Genomic DNA, 22177 nt, shown 5'->3' on the forward strand with positions numbered 1-22177 from the left:
AGGGTCAGCCTTAAGGAGCGGCGTTCTGACATGTGCCAACACGTGTCCCTTGAGGACAGCGTGCTGAGCAAAACGAGCCCGGCAGGAAAGGACAAACACTTGGGATTCGAGCCGTCATAGTCACAGGAATCAGAACAGCAGGTGCCAGGGCTGGACTCAGGGGAGCGTGGCAAGTTGTGATTTAATGGATAACATTAAGTGTTCCCGGGAGCAAGACGGAAGGTTCTGAAGGTGGATGGGGTGATGGGTGCATAGCAATGCGAGTGTGTTCAATGCCACCGGACGGCTAACAATGGTTAACTTGGCAAACTTTGCGTGATGCAAATTTAACACAATTTTAAAAACACATAAAGCTTTGAAGGTGAGTTCTTCTTAGAAAGAACAATCAGAGAAGACATTCCCAGCACGTCTCTGCTCCGCACACCAACCACAGAGCCGTGTGTGCACAGAGCAGGAGCCAGCGCCGAGCCAAGTTCCCAGCCTTCCCCAGGATGGGCGGGCAGGCAGGAACCGCGCCTCGATCGCGGAGGGTCACACTTACCCGAAGGAACGTGGGGAAGCCCTGCCCGTAGTAGCCAACGGCAAAGTAATCAGGCTTGGGTCTTATCACCTTGACGATGTTTTCGTAAAACTGAGCCTGCTTTTTCTGGAAGGAAGGAAGCAAACGCATTTCAGGTCCGGGGAGAGTCCGGGCGTCCCTTCCCTCTGCTTTCTTCCCACGGGCTGCTGAGCGTGGTCAGCTCTCACGGGCTGGGAGCAGAGGTGCTGGGGCCGCACCCTCGCTCCGTCTCACTGCGTGGCTGGGATGTTATTTTTCTCTCATCCTGTATTATTCATCAAGGGATGCTGAATAAAGAAGCCAAACCGGTCTTGATTTACTGAGTGTTTTCATAACCAAAGAGGCACCACAGGAGTGGCTTCTAGGTTAAATGTCCAGCTCTTCATAGTTTTAAAATGCTGTGGGTCAGACACCGAGAGACAGTCAAGTGGAATACAAAAGAGGTGAAAGACCCTGCTCCCAGTTAGCAACAGGCATGGTGGCCCCACCAAGGCCATCTACAAGCTACACAACGAGGCAGCCATAAGAGGGGTCAGTGGAAATCCTCAGGGCTCCTGGGGTAGAAGAAAGGCGTGGTTGCCACTCACCCACCACCCTGTTTGCCAGTGGCCACAGTTTTAAACTGGAGAGCCCTGGGCTCTCGAGACCACTATACACACACACACACACACGAGGTCAGCAACTACTTATGCACAAAGCATTCACAGGTGTCACCAGCACGGCTGTAAGAGCTGACTTAGCCTTAAGAAGTCAACCTTCATCGTCAGTTGAGCCACTTTCCCGGATGACACAGACATCCAGGTCCAGGGCCTACGGACGCCTGGCTGAATCCCAGCCTTCAAATGGGAGAAGATTCCGGAAGCAGCAGCCCTCGCAGCCCGGGTTCATTTCACGGGAAGCCACGGAGACCTACCAGCAACTCGCTGAGCTGTTCGTAATCAAACATCTCGGTTTCGTACTGCTCCGCCAGCTCCTTGCCCAAGGCAATGGCCTCTTCCCACATCTGAAAGGGAAAAGGAGGAGGAGCAGACACGCGCGTCAGGCGAGGAGCCACACCGTGAGGCCACCGCTCGCCAGAACAGCCTGGCCGCACGCTGCTAACTCAAACGCACGGAGATTCTGCTGCAGCAGCACCCTTTGCTGTGTGGCGATGCTGGCTACAGAAACCGTCCAACCCCTGTCTCATCATCACGCCGGCTTCTGCCCGCAGCCAGGGCCGTCGGTCAGCCGTCCCCGCCGGCTCCTGTGCGCCTTCTGCTGTCAGCTGTGGCTGCTGGTGACCATCTGTCAGAGCCGCCCTGGGGCCAGCGCAAAGGATGCACAGGGCGCAGGGAGGTGGTGGGGAGCGGGCGCGTGACCATCAGGGCCCTGGGTTGGAGATCTGCTCACATCACGCCACTCAACAAAGGCTGCATGGAAAACCATCAGCTGTCGAAAAACCAGGAGATATTTCAAGTCTAAATTAACACTTGCGTAAAAGTTTGCTTTGTAAGTGCAAGTATCGTGTGGTGGGTACGAGGACTGCCGTCATTTTGAACAGGGGGAGCTTTGCAGGGTAAATAGCTTGAAAGTGCCTTTCCAGGCAACTGACATTTTTTCATTTTTCATTTTAATTACTTTGTGACTGATTCAATATGGTTTGTAGATACAGGTCTAAGAACAAAATGATATCTGCTCCCTTCCTCCCACCCTCCTTCCACTTTTTTTTTTTTTTTTTTGAGATAATATGTTTAAACTTGTATTACAGGACCGGGGCTGTGGCATGGTGGGTAAAGCTGCCATCTGCAGTGCTGCCATCCCATATGGGCACTGGTTCAATTCCCAGCTGCTCCATTTCTGATCCAGCTCTCTGCTGTGGCCTGGGAAAGCAGTAGAGGATGGCCCAAGTCCTTGGGCCCCTGCACCCATGTGGGAGACCAGGAAGAAACTCCTGGCTCCTGGCTTTAGATAGGCGCAGCTCCGGCCGTTGCAGCCAACTGGGGAGTGAACCATTGGATGGAAGACCTCTCTCTCTCTCTGCCTCTCCTTCTTTCTCTGTGTAACTCAAATAAACACATCTTTAAAAAATAAGCTTCTATTACAGTAAAAAGGCTTAATAAGTAACTGACTTATTAAAATGTGGGTCCACTTCTGGCACATGCAGAACACCTAAGGAGATGAAGTCGGCCTGCATTCCCTTCATCTTTGGGTAAAAGAAAGCAGATTTCTTGAGAAGCAGATGGACAATCCAGAGGAATCCCCTTCCAGGAAGCCCTCCAGGGTACCAACCACTCTCCTACCCGCGCCCTCACAAGGACCCAGCACCTCAGAGCCTGACACTGGGATGCCCTGTCTCTCCTTGTCAGAGACAAGAAGCCCTCTGAGGGCAACAGCTGGGTGCCGAGTGACCCTAAAAACCTCTGCACCCAAGCCTGGGCCTGGCTGGCAGAGAACAGAACTCGAGCTGGCTACCCTGAGGTCAGTACACCTGCATGCAGGTATGGAAACGCCACCCCGGAGCCCACAAATACCCATGATTCCTGTTACTAAAGGTGTCTACCACTCCCGACTGCATCGCCATCCTCCCAGCCACGCACCAGCTGCTTCCGCATGGCCATGGTTCCCCTGTGACAGATGTGCTGGGGGTGGGGCTACCCACTTCGCCATCCGTTGACCCCATGCCCTGCTGGCACCCAGGGTCACACCTGCCCCCCGCTGTGAGAGTGGGAGACACTTACAATTTACCACTTTTTCGAGCTTTCCCTACGTCCGGCTGCCTGTGTTCTCTTGTTAATGCCTGTCCATCACTGCCAACCGCGTCGTAGGCGGCTACCTTTATGATGCCCACGATGCAGATATGGAAGGGGGTGAGCACACAGGCGAAGTAACCTGCCCAAGGGCCCAGTGTGGGTTTTCTCCAGTGTTCCAGCCGTCTCTGCCGTCTCCGGCTGGCTTGGAGTCTTCTAAAACTCCAAGCTGGTCCTTAACTCTGGGTTCCCGCTGGGGACACACCCTCTGGTCACTGTGGGCCCAGAGCCCCCACCGGGCGCTGTGTCCATCATTTCTGGTTGGCAGGATCCTAGGCAAGGCCTCCCTTATCACTCAGGCACCCAACAGGCGCGGGAACAGCGTTCCACCTAAATGCTGCAAAGTGTGACATGCTCACCACGCTCCTACGTGAAGAAACCACTTCTTGTTTTTGATGAGAAAGAGGTTTCTTTTTAGAATAACAGCTGAGTTTTAATACCTTGGAAGACAGAAGCAAGAGATCAGAGACGGGAGGCGGGGGCCGGGGCATCTTGCCTTGGGTCCTCACGCACCTCTTCCCTTCCCAGGGCCCCCGCCTGCCTCTCTGGTTCTGCCGAGGCCTTGGCATTTTCCCAGCTTCTCCAGACCTTTCTGGTGCTCTTCCCAGAGCCCGAGTTCACATTCCGGGAAGAACTCTCACTTTTATGTTTCTTTTAAGCTGCAGTGACCGGTTCCTCCCTCAGCTGATTTCCATTTCAAAGACAGCATCACCTTCCCTCCCAGGTTTTTCTTTAGTTTCCTGCAGGCTATGCCACATTCTCTCAGCTGCCTGTAGTGTTAGGGCTTCTAATCTATTCTGGAGTAAGAGCTTAAGCTCTCTTTATCCTGAATGACACCTGACATGCTTTAGATACATATGGAAAATAATTGGCTTGAAAAGAAATCTAGGTCTTGAGTAAATAAGCCGACTGGCCCTCAGCTGGCCTGGTCGTGTTCACTGTCAGATTTCCTATAAATAAGTACCCCCCTCCGGTCCGTTCCCCTCAGTCCTTTTTAGATGATTTTTTGCATTGAGATTTCCGCTACTTGTAATTGGGCGGGGCCCTAAAGGGAGTGTGGCTCTCATTTCCAGTGAGAACACCTCGGGAGGTATCCCTGCGCCAGAGACGGCGCAGACTCCGTGTGACCCAGGCTCGCCTCAGCCCTGTGGTTGGCCTCCCTGGCTGGGCTGCGTTCTTGGACGCGCGGTGCACGGTGGGGAAAGGCCCGAATTGTTAGGTAGGAAGTCAGTTATGAGCTTATGTGTGTGTGACATAAAGGCCTAAAGAGAAGACTATGTCCAGCACACGCTGCATCTCAAAGTCATCCTGATGGTGTTTCAGGGGCAGCCTGGTATTCACATCCTGCCCTGCCCTGCCCCCTCTACCTGATAACCTGCCAGGTGGGGGTCCCCACCCCTTCTGCCTGACAAATCTTCCACAATCTCCCAGGGGCAGCCCAGTATCTGCATCTCAAACACCCTGCTCCCTTCCTCCTGTCTGATAACATTTGCATCCATAAAATCCTTTGTTTCAGCCATTAAAGCCCTTTGTTCCAAGAGGAGCAGAGGTGGGGAAGCAAGACCCCTCTCCTTAACCCCCCCACCCCCCCACCCCCACTCCCAACTGGACTGCGCGCTCAGCCCTCTGCCTCTCTGCCCCCCAACCGCTGAGCTGCCCGCCTGGTCTGGCCAGGTGTACTCTCTCCGCTCAACCACGTAACCTCGCTCCTTTCCCCACCCCTCAAGTCCGAGTGACTGGGCACCCTCTCAGTCTCAGGCTCTGTCTGGAGAGGTGCCCATCCGTCCTTACGGATGTCCCTTCCCTAATAGACCTTGCTATTTTACCTCCCACTACTTTGTCTCACGCCTGAATTCTTTCTTGCGCGAAGACAAGAACCCTTCAATTTCTCCGGTAACAGAATGAGCAGACAACTGCACTTCCTGATCCAAAATCCCTAATGGGGTTGATGGCCTGGTGGTTCCCAGGGCGAAGCAGACCCTCCGGGTGGGCGGGGTTCTTTCCCCACGTCCTCAACCTCTTGTTCCCGGAAGCAACGTTTCTTTGAGTTCCAGGAGTAGCAAACTTTGCTCCCCGACGCCACACCTTGTTGCAAGACTGACTGGGCGCAAAGATCTTCCCAGGTAGTGATTTCTGACCGAGCCACGAGGCTGGCGACCGGCCGGGCTGACAGGGTCGCCCATGCTGGAGAGGAGCGGCGGGGGTCACGGTCCCTCTGCAGGAACTGAGGCTGGCAGGGTCTTGGCTGTGACTCCGGGCTTCCCGGCTGCGAGGCGCTCACAGGGAGACGGACGCTGCTCCTGAGACGCTGGGATGCCAGCTGCTCTTCCCTGCCCAGAGTCGTCCTCAATGACCCCGGAGCTTCCAAAGTCCAGCCCAGGTCTCCGGGGCGTCAGAGGATTGAAGTCAAGGGAGTGGAAGGTTACAGAGCTCTGGGCTGAGGTGCCCCAGCACGCCGGACCAGCACGCGGCCCTGTCTGGTCAGTTCTCCACCGTTCTAGTCCCTTCTGGTGCCGGCCTGCCTCAGTGGGCCACGAGGAGGGCTGTGGTGACTCCCAGGCCCCGGCTGGTCTCAGGGCTGTGTGGATCTTTCCCTACAGCACGGAGACCCCCGCAGGCCCCTCATTCGTTCCTGGGACCGAGCCCCAGGCTGGGACCCTGGGGTTCTGCACCGGCTTCAAGCATCTGCGTGAACCGGACTTCTCCCAAAGGCCTTTGCGACAGCCCCAGCCCTGCACCGCCGCCTGCTCTGTGCTTGGCAGCTTCAAGCAGCCGGGCCGCAGTGACGGTGCCCCACCCCTCTCGCCAAGGGCACACAGGTGGGGCTGGCCGCGTGGGGAAGGCGGTCCGGCGGCGCTGGCTGCCCACTGCTGAGGCCAGCAAATCTGCGGGCTCTGGCCTTGATGGTAAGGTTCTGACAGGGACCGGAAGGTGAACGCTGCCCGGTGGTGCAGCTGAGCCCTTGGCCCACCCGACCCCTGCCCGTCGGCACAGCGCCTCTCTCCCACAGCCACTCCCCCACAGCCACTCCCCATCAGTCAACGCAGAAAGGACCTGCTCAGCTGCAAGAGAAAGTGAGAAAGGGACCTGTCCATCATGCCTTCCTCTGACAGGGAGTGACAGGCCACCTGGAAGGCGTGGTCTCCAACAGCAGGGAGGAGCAGGAGCAGCACGCACAGGCCGTCGGTGTGTGAAAGAACGGAAGTGGATGGAACAGAGGGGAGCTGTTCTCAGAGGTGGGAGAGAGGGCAAGCTGCTGCGGCTGGGAAAGAGGTCCGAGCCGCGGGGGACGGGCTGCTCAGGCGGACGGGGGCAGGCAGAGCCCGGCGCTGGGACAGGAGGGAAGAGAATGCCCTGCACACATGTCCAGCAGCAGCAGGAGGGCTCGGTGCGGGCACGTGGAGTCCACGCTTGTTCACAGAGCCTGGTCACAGCTTGCTAGGTGGCTGGTCAGTGTTTTTTTTTTTTTTAAGATGTATTTATTTTATTTGAAAGAGAGAGTTACAGAGAGAGAGAGGGAGAGGGTGAGGGACAGAGAGAGAGAGAGAGGAATACCTTCCTTTCATTGATTTGCTCCCTAAATGGCCACAATGGCAGGGCTGGGCCAGGCCAAACCAGCAGCCAGGAAGTCCACATGGGCCTCCCACTGGGCAGCTGCTTTGCCAGGCTCACTAGCAGGGAGCTGGAAGCAGGGAAGCGGTGCTCCTGTGGATGCTGGTGTCACAGGCTTAGCCCACCACTCCACAGCTCCAGCTCTGACGGGCTACTTTTTAAAAGAAGGAATGGCAATATTTGACTTAGGAGCCCTTCCATTCCCCAGTGGTATGGAGAATTCACCTCCTCAACGCTCAGGCTGCTGCCAGTCTCCAAGCTCGCCCAGGGGTGCCGTGCACCCTTTCAGTCCACTGGGAGAAGGAGCCGCCTCCCCCAGCGGCTCTCACCTGCCGGGTCCTCCCCCCCTGGGAGTCTGCCGTGTGCTAACTGCCGGCCTCTCCATTCTCCCCACTCCTCGCCTGGGTCAAGGCTGAGGATGTGTGCTTCTGTCACTCAAATGACCCCAAACAGGAACAGATGCTGGGCGGGCTCTGGGGGAGGAACCCAGGCTCCCTGGGGGGCTCTGGGGGGGGGAACCCAGGCTCCCTGGGGGGCTCTGGGGGGGGGGAACCCAGGCTCCCTGGGGGGCTCTGGGGGGGGGAACCCAGGCTCCCTGGGTGGGCTCTGGGGAGGAACCCAGGCCCTGGGGGGCTCTGGGGGAGGAACACAGGCTCCCTGGGGGGCTCTGGGGGGGAACCCAGGCTCCCTGGGTGGGCTCTGGGGAGGAACTCAGGCTCCCTGGGTGGGCTCTGGGGGGGGAACCCAGGCTCCTGGGTGGGCTCTGGGGGGGAACCCAGGCTCCCTGGGTGGGCTCTGGGGAGGAACTCAGGCTCCCTGGGTGGGCTCTGTGGGGGGGAACCCAGGCTCCCTGAGTGGGCTCTGGGGGAGGAACCCAGGCTCCCTGGGGGGCTCTGGGGGGGGAGGAACCCTGGCTCCCTGGGTGGGCTCTGGGGAGGAACCCAGGCTCCCTGGGTGGGCTCTGGGGAGGAACCCAGGCCCTGGGGGGCTCTGGGGGAGGAACACAGGCTCCCTGGGTGGTCTCGGGGTGGGGGGAACCCAGGCTCCCTGGGGGGCTCTGGGGGAGGAACCCTGGCTCTCTGGGTGGGCTCTGGGGGAGGAACCCAGGCTTTCTGGGGGGCTCTGGGGGGGGGGACCCAGGCTCCCTGGGTGGGCTCTGGGGGAGAAACACAGGCTCCCTGGGGGGCTCTGGGGGAGGAACCCAGGCTTTCTGGGGGGGGGAACCCAGGCTCCTGGGTGGGCTCTGGGGGGGGGAGTAACCCAGGCTCCCTGGGGGGCTCTGGGGGAGGAACCCAGGCTTTCTGGGGGGCTCTGGGGGGGGGAACCCAGGCTCCCTGGGTGGGCTCTGGGGAGGAACCCTGGCTCCCTGGGTGGGCTCTGGTGGGGGGGGGACCCAGGCTCTTGTATCCTTCAGCCGCTGGTGGCTGTGATATCCTCTCCAGCTGTCCCGGGGCTTTCTGGGTAACTGAGTCTTCTCTGTTGTCCCCCAGAAGGGCACTGGTCACAGGATGGTCTCATCAATGCCTTCTACTTCGTTATATCCGCAAAGACTTCACCCCAACGATGTCACATTCACGGGTCCTGAGAGTTGGCACACAGAACTCTAGGGGGGTCAGCTTCACCCCACTACAACCTGTGCTTGGCACCGCGGGAGCCGAAGCCTCGCTCTTCTCTCCCCATCATCCTCTCTTTACCCTGCACCTGACCCCTGCTGCCTCGCTCAGGGGCTAAGACCATCACAGTCCCTTTGTCGTGGCCACAACCTGAGCACCCTGCATCTGCCTCCCACCAGGAGCCAAGGCTCCAGGCAGGGTGAGAGCCCCGGCCCGGCTGGCACTCACTCGTCTGGTCTCGAGGATAGGGCTGTGAGTCCTGCAAGGTCACTTCCCGTCTCCCGCGAGCATTCCTTTAGGGGCTGCCCTCACCAGGATCTCCGCCCCTGGGGCCCAGACAATGGCACCAGCACCCTGCCTGGTGTCGGGACCTCCTCCTTCCACGACCCGTGTCACTGTGTTGCCAGCATTGTCCTCCAAGAGGAAGGCGATGTCATAGCACTACGTTTCTAACGTCTCTGTCTGTAAAAGAAATCTTCATTGAGTGAGCCTGATCCAGGAGACCACAGACTCTGACGGACCCCTGCATCTTTACCCCCCATGCATGCCTGCTTCCTCTGGAGGGGAAAAGTCTGTGGGAGCTGTTGGCCTCACCTGTGCGGTCCCCACTCACTGGAACTCCTGCTGTCTCTAGAAATAGCCTGCAACTTAATCTCAGTCTTGACGAAACGGCTTAAAAGTCACCACCTCCGGGAAGCCCTCCCCTACTCCTGAGAACAAACGGTGGCTCCCGCACCTGTGAGACCAACAGACGGTGCACCTGCCTGTCTGGGGGCTAGAGGTTGTTTTTTTGTTGCTTAGCTGAGAGCCCTAATGCCTCAAAGCAGGCCCTTGTCTTCAGCCCTCTGTGGGTTCTGGATGGCAGTGACACACAGTAGGTGTGTTAGCAGGCTAATTTTCTAGCGATCCCACCAAGGGTGGGACAGCAGTGTAGTTCTGATTCTAAAAATTGATTTTCTCAAGCGCTGATAATCAACAATTCCATATTTTTTTAAAACAGGAGCAAATCATAACGAACATGTGATGGTCTCCGCTTTCCAGGCCAACATCTGGCCGACTGAACACATTCCAGCATCAAGGTTTTCAAACGTTTTAGAAATGCAATTAACTCATAAGAAGGCTACCGCTTTCCTCAGTAACTGTGACTTTTTAAAAAGCAAAGCTCCCAGGTTGAGACAACTGTACCCTAAATATTTAGAAAAGAAATCCAGCCAACTCACGCAAACCAGAAACCTGCTAAGTCCCTATTTTTAGTTCAAAGATGACGCAAGATGCAATCGCTTTAACTCTGGTGCCAGGTGAAAGTGTGAACTTTGTCACAGGGAGGTTATTTTAAGGGAAAAGCAAACAGTTCTGGTTGAAAATAGAGGAGGATTCAGACAGCACTGGGGCTATGGACGACGCGCTGCGTCTGGCAGGCCTGCCCAGGGCGGAGGTGGAGGAGGCTGCCCGACACCGGCTGCCTCCCTCTGCCCACGTCTGTCCACGGCAGGGCTGGATGCTCGGTGCTCAGCCTTCGTAGGGAAGCCTGGTGATCCTGAGTGAAGGACGGCTTTGCTTAGAGGCTTCACTGGAAATTACTGGGCCTCAACCGAGCCCGACGGGACCGTCAGTTCAGGGCACCTTCAGAAAGGAATGCTCGTTGGCCGAGGCAAAACTCAAGGGAAGGGCTTTGGAGCGAGGTGCCAACGGGTGGTAGAAGGCGCCATCATTAGCCCAGGAAGAAGAACTGTGAAAGAATGAACAGGCAGACAGACAGGAATGATGTTTTATGGCGAGAAAGAAAAAGACTGAGACCAAGAGCTAGGCAGAAAGACATCCACACTTTCTAAAACAGAGGAAAGGAAAAACACAAGAATGATTTCATGCGGAAGAAACGCAGAGAACGGAACAGATTCCACAGTGAGTACCCGATACAAAGAGGCAGAAAATCCATTCAGCTGTGCTGGCTTCACAACACGCAGTAGAGACACTCTCCAATCCAGCCCCCCGGCTCCCCTGTGTGCCCCGGGGATGCCAGCCACCGGGGGACAACCTCACCATGGATGCCGGAATGTCCACTCCCCCCCCCCGGGGGCTGCTGTTGCAATGTAGAGCGGCGCACTGGCTCCAGGATGTCTAAGGTTTCCTTGGGGGACACACAGAACAATTTCCTTAATGAGAGAAGGAAATGGGCCGCGGGCCACAGCCTGTGCAGCCCCCGCTGGAGGCCGGTCACCGTCTTAGGCTCCACCGAATAATCACGCGGCCCCCAGGAGTTGCTCATCTTCAGCTTCAACTGAGACACAAAGTTGCCTTACTCTAAATACATTGTTTCTTTTCTTAAATAATATTCTATTTATTTAAAAATCACAGTGGCGGTTTCTTTGCCCCAAACGCTAGCCTCATGAGCTTAACTGGAAACAGAAATGAGAATCACATCACCGAGGGGCGTGACTCGAGACTGGGACAAAACGGGTAAGTACCAGAAAAGTCCACCTTGCCTCTCGAAGACAGGCTGCCTTGTCTTGGCTTCCTACAGTTTATCTTCACAGCAATCTCTGTCTCTGCCTCTCTCCCTCCTTGTGTTCCTTAGAAGCCACACAGCAGCCCCCAGCTCGCCCAGCTCTCCACATCCCCTACGCTGGGAGCTGCCGCAGCCTTCAGAGTTATTTCACATTTACAGACGCGACACTGGGCACAAGACAAAGAAGCTGCCCGTGTCACCCGTTCTGTGTTCCTGTCACTCTGACATAAATTCTACTCCTCCGTGGCATGGGTCCCCATTTCCTAATTCCTTAAGATACACTTGAGCTTTTCACATGTTCACTTGGTGTTAGGTACGTACACCGACAGGCACAGAAGCAATTCTGGCCGCCTGTAATGGCCTCCAAGGAAGGGCAGAGAGCCTGCGTTCCCGCCAGCCTGGGGATGGAGAGGCTGCCTGGACAGGGTGCTGGGTCGGCGGTGAGAGCAAAGGCTTCGGCTGCGGCAGCACCAGCCCACAGGGAGACACGGTGAGCTGTGTGTGGACCTGAACATTTCCAGGCACCGCATTTACCAAGTGAAGTCGGTGTTGGTAATATTTATAAGATCTAAAACATTACGCTTTAGCACGTAACGTGCACGAGGTAATTGCCACCGAAACAAGGATCTGGCTGATGACTGGGAGGCTTACACGACAGGACATTGTTCCCCACAGTTCTGGAGGCCGAGGCTGGAGAACCAGGTGCCAGCACGCAGCGCTGGTTTCTTCCACCTGCGTTCCCGTCTCCCCGTGGTCCTCCCTCCGTGTGCATCTGTGTCCTGATCTTCTCTTCTAATAAGGACACCATCCTAGTGCCTCATTGTACTTTAATGACCTCCCTATCTCCAGATACAGTCACATCCCAAGGTCCTGGGGTCAGGGCCCCATTGTGTGAATTTTGGGAGGCTGTTACTTGGCCATCAGAACATACTTCTTGTTATGCACCAAGTCGTGGAAATAGAGCACGTGGGGGTCGGTGCTGTGGTGTAGCAGGTAAAGCCACTGCCTACAGAGACAGCATCCCATATGGGCAGCAGTTCAAGTCCCAGCTGTCACTCCCCCTCTTCGCAGAGGAACGACACTAAACCCTGCCTAGGCTTCATATCCGAGTCACGGCACCATTATGCCGCTCCCCCTCTTCGTGGAGGAGCAACACAGGACCCTGCGCTGTTCTTTCGTCTGCTCGGCCCTTCCCGGGTTTGCTGCTGGTTCTTCCCGGGTTGGCTACCGTCCCTTCCACCTCCGTGGAAGGGCAGTTCCCCCTGCCACTTTCCCCACTTCCGCGGGGGAGCGGCACACCGCCGGCCGGCTCTCTCGGGGGCTGCACAGGTGTTCCTTCAGATAGATGTTCCCGGTGCATGTTGTCTCTCTCCTCCTTTATAGTCCTCTTCCACCAATCCCAACTTTGCTACCCACACGCCGAGTACACTGCTCTCCTCCAATCAGGAGCAGGTCCTGCAGTTTATTGGTTGAACTGGAGGCAGCTGTGTAGAAGCTGTTTCCTCCTCTCCCAGTGCCATATTGTGGGAGAGCAGATGCATAGAATAAGTCTTAATTCCAGTAACTTAGTCTAGTCCGAGTTGCTCCCAGTTGCTCCCCACACCAGCTGCTCCACTTCCAATCTAGTTCCCTGCTAACATGCCTGGGAAAAGCAGTGGAAGACGGCTCAAGTGCTTGGGCCCCTGCACCTAAGTGGGAGATCCGGAGGATGCTCTGGCTCCTGGCTTTGGATCGGCGCAGCTCTGGCCATTGCAGCCATTTGGGGAGTAAACTGGCAGATGGAAGTTCTCTCTCTCTCTCTCTCTCTCTCTCTCTAACTTTGCCTTGCAAATCAATCAATCAATCTTTAAGCAAATCAATACAGCGTGTGTTGCACACTACAGCCTGTCTCAGTTTGGACTGGCTGCAAAGCCAGTGGCAGTAGCCACAACCATCTTGGGATACAGAACATGACAGCACGGGCAGAACCTACCCATGGCGTGGGAGCCGGCTTCTCTGGGGCCCCCACACTCGCCAAGGCCCTCCTCCAGCTTTCTATTGGACACATTACCTGCCAACCATCACCTGTGAGCCCTTCAGACCTATCCCTCCCTCAAGATAACTGCAATCTGAACTGGGAGCCTGGAAACTCGTGCCCTGGGATCTCCCTCCAACCTCCAAGTCCTATATCCCCAGTGACAGCCTCAACACTGTCTTCCTCCATTGCTTTCAGAAATGGGGTGGCCACTTTCCTGGGCCGTTCAGATGCTGATTAAAATGCCTGCACCCCAAGTCAGAGCACCGGGCTCAGCACTCAGCTTGGGTTCCTGACTCCAGCTTCCTGTTAATGCAGACTCTGAGAGACAGCGATGTTAGGTCAAGTAATTGGTTCCTGCACCTATGTGGGAGTCCTGGATGGAGTTCCCACCTCCTGGCCCTGGCCCTGGATAGGGCATGAGCCAGTAGACGGGAACCCTCTATGTCTATCTGTATCTTTCTCTGTCTCTCAAATAAATAAAAATTTAAAAACAAAGAAGAAGCCGGCGTTGTGGCTCACTAGGCTAATCCTCCGCCTGTGGCGCTGGCACCCCGGGTTCTAGTCCCGGTTGGGGCGCCGGATTCTGTCCCAGTTGCCCCTCTTCCAGGCCAGCCCTCTGCTGTGGCCTGGGAGTGCAGTGGAGGATGGCCCAAGTGCTTGGGCCCTGCACCCGCATGGGAGACCAGGAGAAGCACGTGGCTCCTGGCTTCAGATCAGTGCAGTGCGCTGGCTGCAGCGGCCACTTGGGGGGTGAACCAACAGAAAAAGGAAGACCTTTCTCTCTGTCTCCTTCTCTCTCACTGTCTAACTCTGCCTGTCAAAACAAAACAAAACAAAGCCAAACCAAAGAAGCATGAAGGACGCTGTCTCTCAAATTGCTGCACGTACCCGGACCTGGCAGGGACACTGCCTTGGCCTTGTGATTCCAGACCTGGCACCAAATATCACACTGCGACCATCGACTGCTCCCTCCTGGGGAAATTTCTGGAAACCTGGTCACAGGGAATGGGAGCTAATTCTCCTGCAGTGTCCTGCCTGTCCAAGTACCTCTCACATTTCTCAAATGGGACAAAAAACTCACCTATGGAGGGAGCAGGATCACGGTCAACACCGGGTCTTACGGCACAATTCTACTCTCACGCCTCCAGTGCAGGGTTAGTGCGATTCTGAGAAGTGCACACAGGTGATTCCGACACTCACATTCCCACGTCTCCCATGCTCTTCACCAGAACCTTGCTCCCCTGTCTGATAAGGGCTGTGGTGCACACAGGTGCTGCTCACACCCACCTGTTCTTCTGGGCACCTGCCCAGCCCTTGACATTGGCTATGGTTGCTGACACGGGCGGAAGCACATGCATCGGTTCTGGGCAGATCCAACCGCGGGCCCAGGGCTCCTTAAGGTCCCTCGCCCACTGCATTCCTCAGGTGTGGAACCTCGGCTCAGCTGGGATGCAGGTGAGCAGGCCGGGCAGGGAGCATGAGTGACAGCACACCTGTGTTGTTCAGAACCATGGCTCAAAGCCGAAGCTCCAGCCTCCTCCAGCTCAGCCCGACTGATAGAGAAGAGAATGACCTCCTACTGCTGTTTCCCCAGAGGACAGAATGCCTATCGATGTTAAAGTGCACTTTTGTGCAACTAATTCCCCAGGGACTTCCAATCTCTTCACATCTCTTTATAAAATTCTGTCCAGCACCTCACTCTGCATCACCTGACTTCCAGGAGGATTCTGGTCCATTTTTCCAATTCGCGTGGAAATACTATGGATCTTCAGTAGTTTTCCAATGTGTTTTCTCAGCAGAGCCTGGACAGTTCCCGGAAGACAACCCACAAAAGCTCCCGCTGACTCACGGCCATCCTGCAGGCCACAGACTCGAATCTTTCTGGCTCCACTCAAACGTGGGCCGGCCTGAGGACGTTCCTTCGGCTGCTTTGTCTCTTCTGCCTACAATACTTTGTCACCTAAGCTTTGTCTCAGCCAGGTTTTCTCACCCCTCACTTCATAGACTTCTGGGCTGTAAAATTCTGCAGTGGGGCTGACAGGTGCACCGTGGGTTGGTTACGGGCAGAGGGCTCTGGGCAGAGCAGGAAGGGCAGTGGTCGCCAGAGTCCAGAGAGCGACGAGGGGGCGAGGGGGCAAGATGAGGTCGGGGAGATCCCAGGACACAGCTCATCAGAGGCTGGGTTTCCAAGCAGAGCCCAGGATCAGCTCCTTGCAAAGGCACTGGGTTCGGCAGCCCCGCTGACCCCTGCCCTGCCCTGTCCTAGTGCCTGATCGCCTCCTCTTGAACACCGTCGAGGATGGATGGAGCAGGGGAAGGAACGGCGGACGCGGCCTACTGCTTTACCCCTTTGTTGGTAAAATGTTTGTAACCGCCCTTAATTGTGAAGGTTTCGCACTTCTAGGAAGAAACGTGCCCGTTCCACGGCTGACCTGGGTGTCATTCATAGACCACACCCGGCCCAAGTGGTCTTCAACCCGGCCACTGGGCAGACAGGAAAGATACACAGAGGAGCTCTCAATGTAAGCAGGATTCTGAACTGGAGACCACAGGGGCCCTACTCACAGCTGTTTGAGCAAAGCCGGGAAGAGGGGCAGCCATCCTCCCTCCAAGTGTGGAGCTGTAACCATGTGTCAATCAGTGTGACCTTGTTGGAAACAGGCTCTCTGGATGCCATCAAGGTAAGAGAAGGTCCTACAGGAGCAGGGTGGGCCCTGGGCAGGGGGCAGAGAGACGTGTGAGGCTCCAGCCAGCGCCATGGCCTGCGGGCAGCACCCATTGCGGTGCTGAGAAGGGCATGGAACTGATTCTCCCTGGAGCCTCCAGAGGGGGCGTGCCCTTGCTGACACCCAGACTTCAGCTTCCAGACTCCAGAACAGGGAGAGACGGCCCCTTGAGGTCTCAGCCCCTGCATTGTGCGCAGAGCTGTGGCGTCACAGCGGTGGACTTGACCTTCTGCACGCTGAGTCACAGAGCCGACAGTGGCAGGCTTCCTCTTAGCACGAGTCCACGGCACACAGAATTTTGTCTGCGACAACGCATCCAGAAGGCACCGAGGAGGGGCAACGCCTGGCCTACCTCGGGACTCGCTTCCCAGCGGCAACAGAGGAGGCGAGACGTCAAAGGAGCGTGATTCCCGAGTGCACAGAGACACCTGCCATCGGGGGTCCGGCTCGCTCGTCCTGGGGACGGGCCACAAAGCCGCCCGTGCTTCCTCAGTCCCTGCCTTCAACAGGGCATCTGCAAAGGGCCACTGGGTCTTCTGGAGACAGATTTCATTTCTACTTCTAATGCAGGCGAGGGGCACAACCCCCTTGCATATGTGTTTTGTAGCAACTTCCTGGTGTGCACACATCGCGTGCTGACAGTGCTGTGCTTGGGCGCCCAGAGAGACCTGGAGCGCACCTGCCCGCGGCGCGTTCCTTACCTTGCCTTTGTCGAAGTAGTGGATGATCTCCTGGTAGAGCTGCTCTTTCAGCTGCCCCTGCGTCGTGGCCTGGTACCCGTCCCGCTGCGTGAGGTGGGCCGCACATACGTCCTCCGACCACTGAGATCAAAGCACAGGGTGAGCAAGGCTGAGGGGAGAGCCCGTGCGCCCACTGCACTGTCCGCTGGCAGGGTTGGAATGCCACGCTCCACACGCATGTGCACACGTGTGCACCGTGACTCTGAGGATGCGGTGTGGCTGCTGCCACCACACCACTGGGGCCTGGGGTGCGAGGAGAGAGCCCCTGTCTGGAGGACCCAGGAGGAATGAAAGGAAAGAAGGGGGTCAGGACTGTGGCTGGGTTCACAGGGAGAAAAGTCCAGAATGTTCTAGAAAGTATACATGTCAGCTCGCTAACGATGGCTCGTAACATCCTGGGACACAGCATGAACCAGGCGACCTGTGGCTGTCAGGGGCATGCTCTGGGCTCTGCCCGGCCCTGTGTTGCTCAAGACCTCAGTGATGTCTGGGAGGAAGGCCCCAGGAATGTCTGGGTCTCGCTCACAGGCTGTCAAAGGACCTGAGAGACCGTGAACCTTCAGTCCTAGGGCTGGCGCTGCCACAGTCAGTGTTTGTGCAGGTGTGGGTGTGGTTAGCCAACGTCCTGAAGACGCACAGGGTTCGTACCAGGCCACGGCGCCTCGCCGTTTGACAGCTGAAACGTAACCGTTACTGACTCAGCTCAGCGAGTGAAGGGCACTAGGTGCAGGCTCAATAAAACAGATGTTGGGTGGGGACCTTTCACGTGCTGGCCTCGGGGTCTAAGATGAGTCAGAAGGTGCCCTGCCCCCAGGAGCTCCTGGTCACCTGGAGACGGTGCAGCTGCACAGGCGGAAATACTGTTACGGGAAGAGTTCACGCGCTTGTGAGGGAGGGAGGCGGACTTCCGCCTGCAGGACATCGTGTGAATGCGCTGGCTCAGCGGCAGGACCTGGCAGGTGGAGCTTGGCCCCAGGAAGCCAGGACACCAGTGAAAGCAATCAGCTCCCAGGCTGCCTGGCCCACAGGAGTGTCCCCAGCTAGAGGAGGGGCGTGATGTCCCACCAGACTTGGCGCTAGTCAGGTTCCATCAGGAGTGCTGGCACTAGATGTGGTGACACAAGTTGGGGGCAGGACAAGTCGGGGGAGCTGGGCAGGTCCATCTAGGATGGACACTGTAGGGCCAACTATGCTGGAACTGGATCTGGGCAGAGCATGAATGTGGCGCTGCAAACAGACGCCAGCGTCTAGAGCTCTCTGTGTGACCAAAGAATCACAGAGCAGTGGAAGATGCCACACTAGACCTGTGATGTAGCACTAGACCTGTGATGTCACACTAGACCTGTGATGTCACACTAGACCTGTGATGCAGCACTAGACCTGTGATGTAGCACTAGACCTGTGATGTCACACTAGACCTGTGATGTCACACTAGACCTGTGATGCAGCACTAGACTTGTGATGTAGCACTAGACCTGTGATGTCACACTAGACCTGTGATGTCACACTAGACCTGTGACACCACACTAGACCTGTGATGTAGCACTAGACCTGTGATGTCACACTAGACCTGTGATGTAGCACTAGACCTGTGATGCCACACTAGACCTGTGATGTCGCACTAGACCTGTGATGTCGCACTAGACCTGTGATGTCACACTAGACCTGTATTGCCGCACTAGACCTGTGATGTCGCACTAGACCTGTGATGTCACACTAGACCTGTGATATCACACTAGACCTGTGATGCAGCACTAGACCTGTGATGCCACATTAGACCTGTGATGTAGCACTAGACCTGTGATGTCACACTAGACCTGTGATGTAGCACTAGACCTGTGATGCCACACTAGACCTGTGATGTCACACTAGACCTGTGATGTCACACTAGACCTGTGATGCAGCACTAGACCTGTGATGTCACATTAGACCTGTGACCAGGATCCTTCAGCAGAGTGAAGCACAGAACACCCACAGGAAGTCTCAATGCAAACGGACAGAAAAGCCGTGGTCCGCTCCCTTCTGCCTCCACTAAGTCATCAGGGGTGTGGGTGTTTCCTCCCATCTTTAGCTGCTCTACCAGGGAGGTCCCTTTTTCTTGAAGTCACCATTACTGAGTCCTGGCGGCCTGAGGAAGGCACTGCAGAATCTCTGACTTACGGCTGACACGCAGCTTATTGGAGGTTGAGGATGCTTGGTGAGAATGTGCTACGGCATTTCGCTAAATCTGCATTCGGGGCTAGAACTTTAATCAAAATATTTCCTAAATATTTTTACTTACTGAATTTAGTAAATATCCATAAAAACTTGCGCTCTATGTTTATTAAAATTTTTCACAGAAAAATAAACTTTTGCATGATCTTAGAATTTTTAACAACAGATTCAGAACACGCATCATGATTTTCATACCTTAAGCAGCTTTGCGTGGAGAAGCAGGGTGTACGCGGCTTCGGTGTAGTTGTCACACTCTTTGTGCAGGTCACAGAGCTTGTACAGGTACCTGAGCCAGAGAACAAGGCACACACTTAAAACGTCACCAGGTAGCCTGTGCTGAGGACTGCAAGAGCTCAATGCTGTGTCCCGCAGCAAATCAGATGTGCACTTTCATTTTACAAGCTCATGATTCGCTCCACTCTCAAAACTTTGCTGCAGAAAACACTAAGGGAAACCAACAGGGTCATATGCAATAACAGACATATTTAAAGATGCTAAGTCTTTCGTTTTCAGGAAAAAAATGAATGATACACGAAAGCAGACTTCACGTCAGGGTTTCTTATTTCTTTTATCTTTCCCGGATTTTCCCTCCAACTGCGATTTCCTACATTTCTAGTGGATCCAAATGCCCAGAGGAATTCATGCAAATCCACAGGACTGAGGAGTCCATGGATAACAGCGGACGTGCGCGAAAGAATTTCTCTGCCATAACGAAGTAAAGGTCGCTTTTGCATAAAAAGCCAGGAATATTGTGCATGGAAAAAGCTAACTGATTGTTTTCCCAAGTACCTCTATTCACCTGGCTTTTCTTCTTTGAGGAGAAGTAAAAAAAAATCATACAAATGAAAAACTGGACAACCACACTCAAGTCATAAACCCGCCATGAAACGCTCATGGGTATAACCTTAACCTCTTCTTCACTGTGGAAATCTAACAATCTGACCCTGGACCCTACGCTTCACCATGAGAGACAGGGGCTCAATCACAGCCCGCCAGGCTGCACAGAAAGGCAGGTGAGGGGGCACAACCCAGCAGGCAACGCAAGGCACCTTTGACTTCGTGGGAAAAAGAGAAGGCAAGCAGAAGAACGTGCTAGGAGTATGGTGTCCATTAAGGGAGAGTAGATGGAAAATTGTGATACTGCCTACTTCTGGCAGAGTTATACGCAGATTTCTCATGTAGTCCAGGAACTTGCCGTGAACCAGCAAAATGCGTGGTGCTATCTGCTTCCAAAGGGCCACGCGGGTTGGTGAAAGGGTGTGACAGCCTTGTGAAGTCCACCTCTTTCAGCTTGGACTTCCGGTTGGCTGCATGTGACTCCCCAAACTCGGTACTGGCTTGGCCCCGCTGCACGAAGGCCAAGAAGACCCCTGGGAGCTCCAGGACACCCAGCCTCAGACAGCCGCGCCTTCCCAGTGTGCCACCCGTCAGCCCGGTGGCGACAGAGCACTCTTAGCAGGGAGCTGACAAACAGCGGTTCCCGCGAACACGGGGCAGGGAGGGGGGTGGCAGCACTGGGCATACACACCTTATGTACATTTCTTCTCTTTCAATTTCCTTGTAGAAGTTCTGAAAAATTAAACCATAATGCAGTTTTAAGATACCTGTTCCACAAAAGGTGTCACATGTCCACCAAAAAGTCAACATTCCTCAGCCGGCAGGGGACACTTCCACGAGGACCCAGGTCTTCTGACTTGAGCCGTAAATTCACATAAACTGCACAGCCACCTTTACCCGTCTCCCTTTGTTATTCTAAGATCCCCGTTTCCCAGTCTCTGAACACCGTGATGACTAAAGTCTACTTCTGTCATTTGAAAGTCACCTGTCTTCAATTAAAAGAAGGTTCTGTCCGATGACAGATCTCTTACCCATTATAACCCCACATAAATAAGTCAATAGCCCAGTTCGTGAACAAGCAAGTAAGTACCCTCAACGGGAGTTAGTTCCTGCTGAGCCCAGCCTCAGCCAGAGCCACGGGAAGGCAGCAAAGATTCTGTAGTCAGTCGCCTTCCACGTATGAGGTGAGAACACTCAGAAAGTTCACGGAAATATGGGATGAACGTCTGTTCATGCAAAAAATGTTTAGGTCCATGCAAACATGTTTTTTATAGAATGTGTTTCCAAGAACCTTGCGAAGATCCCTCATATGCATGGATTTCAAATCCCCACCACCACCAAATACACTTATGTTAATTTCATTGTCTACAAACTTCTTAAAGTACCTTCAGATACTTAAAGGCAAAGTAAGTGACATTAAATAAAGCTAAGAATTCACTTTCTGAGTTGTACTTCCCACACCTGGAGTGTTCTATAGCCACTGGGGGCTGCTGCTGCTGTACTGAATGATGTAGTTATCGAACATTTCGCAGTCCCAGGAATTTCCCTGGGATGACACTTCTCTACACAGACCTCCCAGAACACTGTAAGAAACAGGCTGTCACTTAGAATGTCCCCTGTGGATAAATGCAGATGGAGGAAGATTAGCAGAACACAGCCAATGGGCTGTATCCACACCTTTACTGTAAAACATCTTCTGGCTAAGCATAAACCTTTTTAGCAAAATTATATTTCTTGATTTTAAAAAATGTTCATGTACTCATTTTCATTTTATTTAAAAGAGCAGCAGAGACAGAGTCCTGGGCAGGCCAGGCAGTGCAGTGGGTTAAGCTGAAATCCCGTACCAGAGCGCCAGTTTGAGTGCTGAGCAAGGCCTGGCTGCTCTGCTTCCACTCCAGCTCCCTGCTGATGCCCCTGGGGAGGCAGCAGGAGATGGCCCCCGTGCTTGGCCCCGGCCACCACGTGGGAGTCCAGGGGAGAGTTCCCGGCTTCTGGCTTCAGCCTGCCCCGGCCCTTTGGGGGAGTGACTCTGCCAATGGGAGATCTCTTTCTCCCTCTGTCTTTCTCTCTGTGTTACTCTGCTTTTCAAATAAAATACATCTTTAAGAGAGACAGACAGCCAGACCCTAACAGCCAGATGTTTCATCACTGCCTAAAACAGCCAGGACTGGGCCAGGCAGAGCTGGGAGCTCAGAACTCCAAGTGGCTTTTCCACGTGGGTGGCAGGGACTCGGACTTGAGCCATCGCCTGCTGCTTCTCGGGGTGTGCGTTAGCAGGGATGGGTCAGCGGCTGGGACTCGAACCAGGAACTCCTGTGTGGGACACAGACAGTCAAGCAAGACCTTAACTGACACTGTATCACAACACCTGTTCCCACATTACATTTCTTAATAGGATGATCTCCACAAGCACTTTACAATCTTTGTCTCTCACAAGACACCAGAAAAACACGGAAAAGCCATCTAAAGAGGCCTAAGGCACCGCCAGTGCGGAGCCGTGCACCTGAGGACGGTGCCTGGGGTAACCCGCGCACATCACCATGGTAAAGACATGCAATCACGCAGCC

General features: G+C 55.0%; 1 protein-coding gene across 2 annotated transcripts in view; it reads right to left on the minus strand.

The window, feature by feature from the left end:
- DOCK1 (dedicator of cytokinesis 1) overlaps positions 1 to 22177 on the minus strand; it is a 493657-nt gene that overhangs the window by 39221 nt on the left and 432259 nt on the right. For both annotated transcript variants that reach the window (XM_051833503.3, XM_008274844.5), the window contains exons 36-40: positions 20302 to 20342; positions 18969 to 19059; positions 16521 to 16640; positions 1473 to 1562; positions 542 to 646 (exon numbers count right to left, since the gene is read on the minus strand). In XM_051833503.3, coding sequence (XP_051689463.3) covers positions 542 to 646; positions 1473 to 1562; positions 16521 to 16640; positions 18969 to 19059; positions 20302 to 20342 — 447 coding nt within the window. The remainder of the gene's footprint in view (positions 1 to 541; positions 647 to 1472; positions 1563 to 16520; positions 16641 to 18968; positions 19060 to 20301; positions 20343 to 22177) is intronic.

Source organism: Oryctolagus cuniculus, chromosome 15 (assembly GCF_051225735.1).
Source record: "Oryctolagus cuniculus isolate XC-2025 breed Fujian yellow rabbit chromosome 15, ASM5122573v1, whole genome shotgun sequence".
In the NCBI taxonomy this organism is placed as follows: Eukaryota; Metazoa; Chordata; class Mammalia; order Lagomorpha; family Leporidae; genus Oryctolagus; species Oryctolagus cuniculus.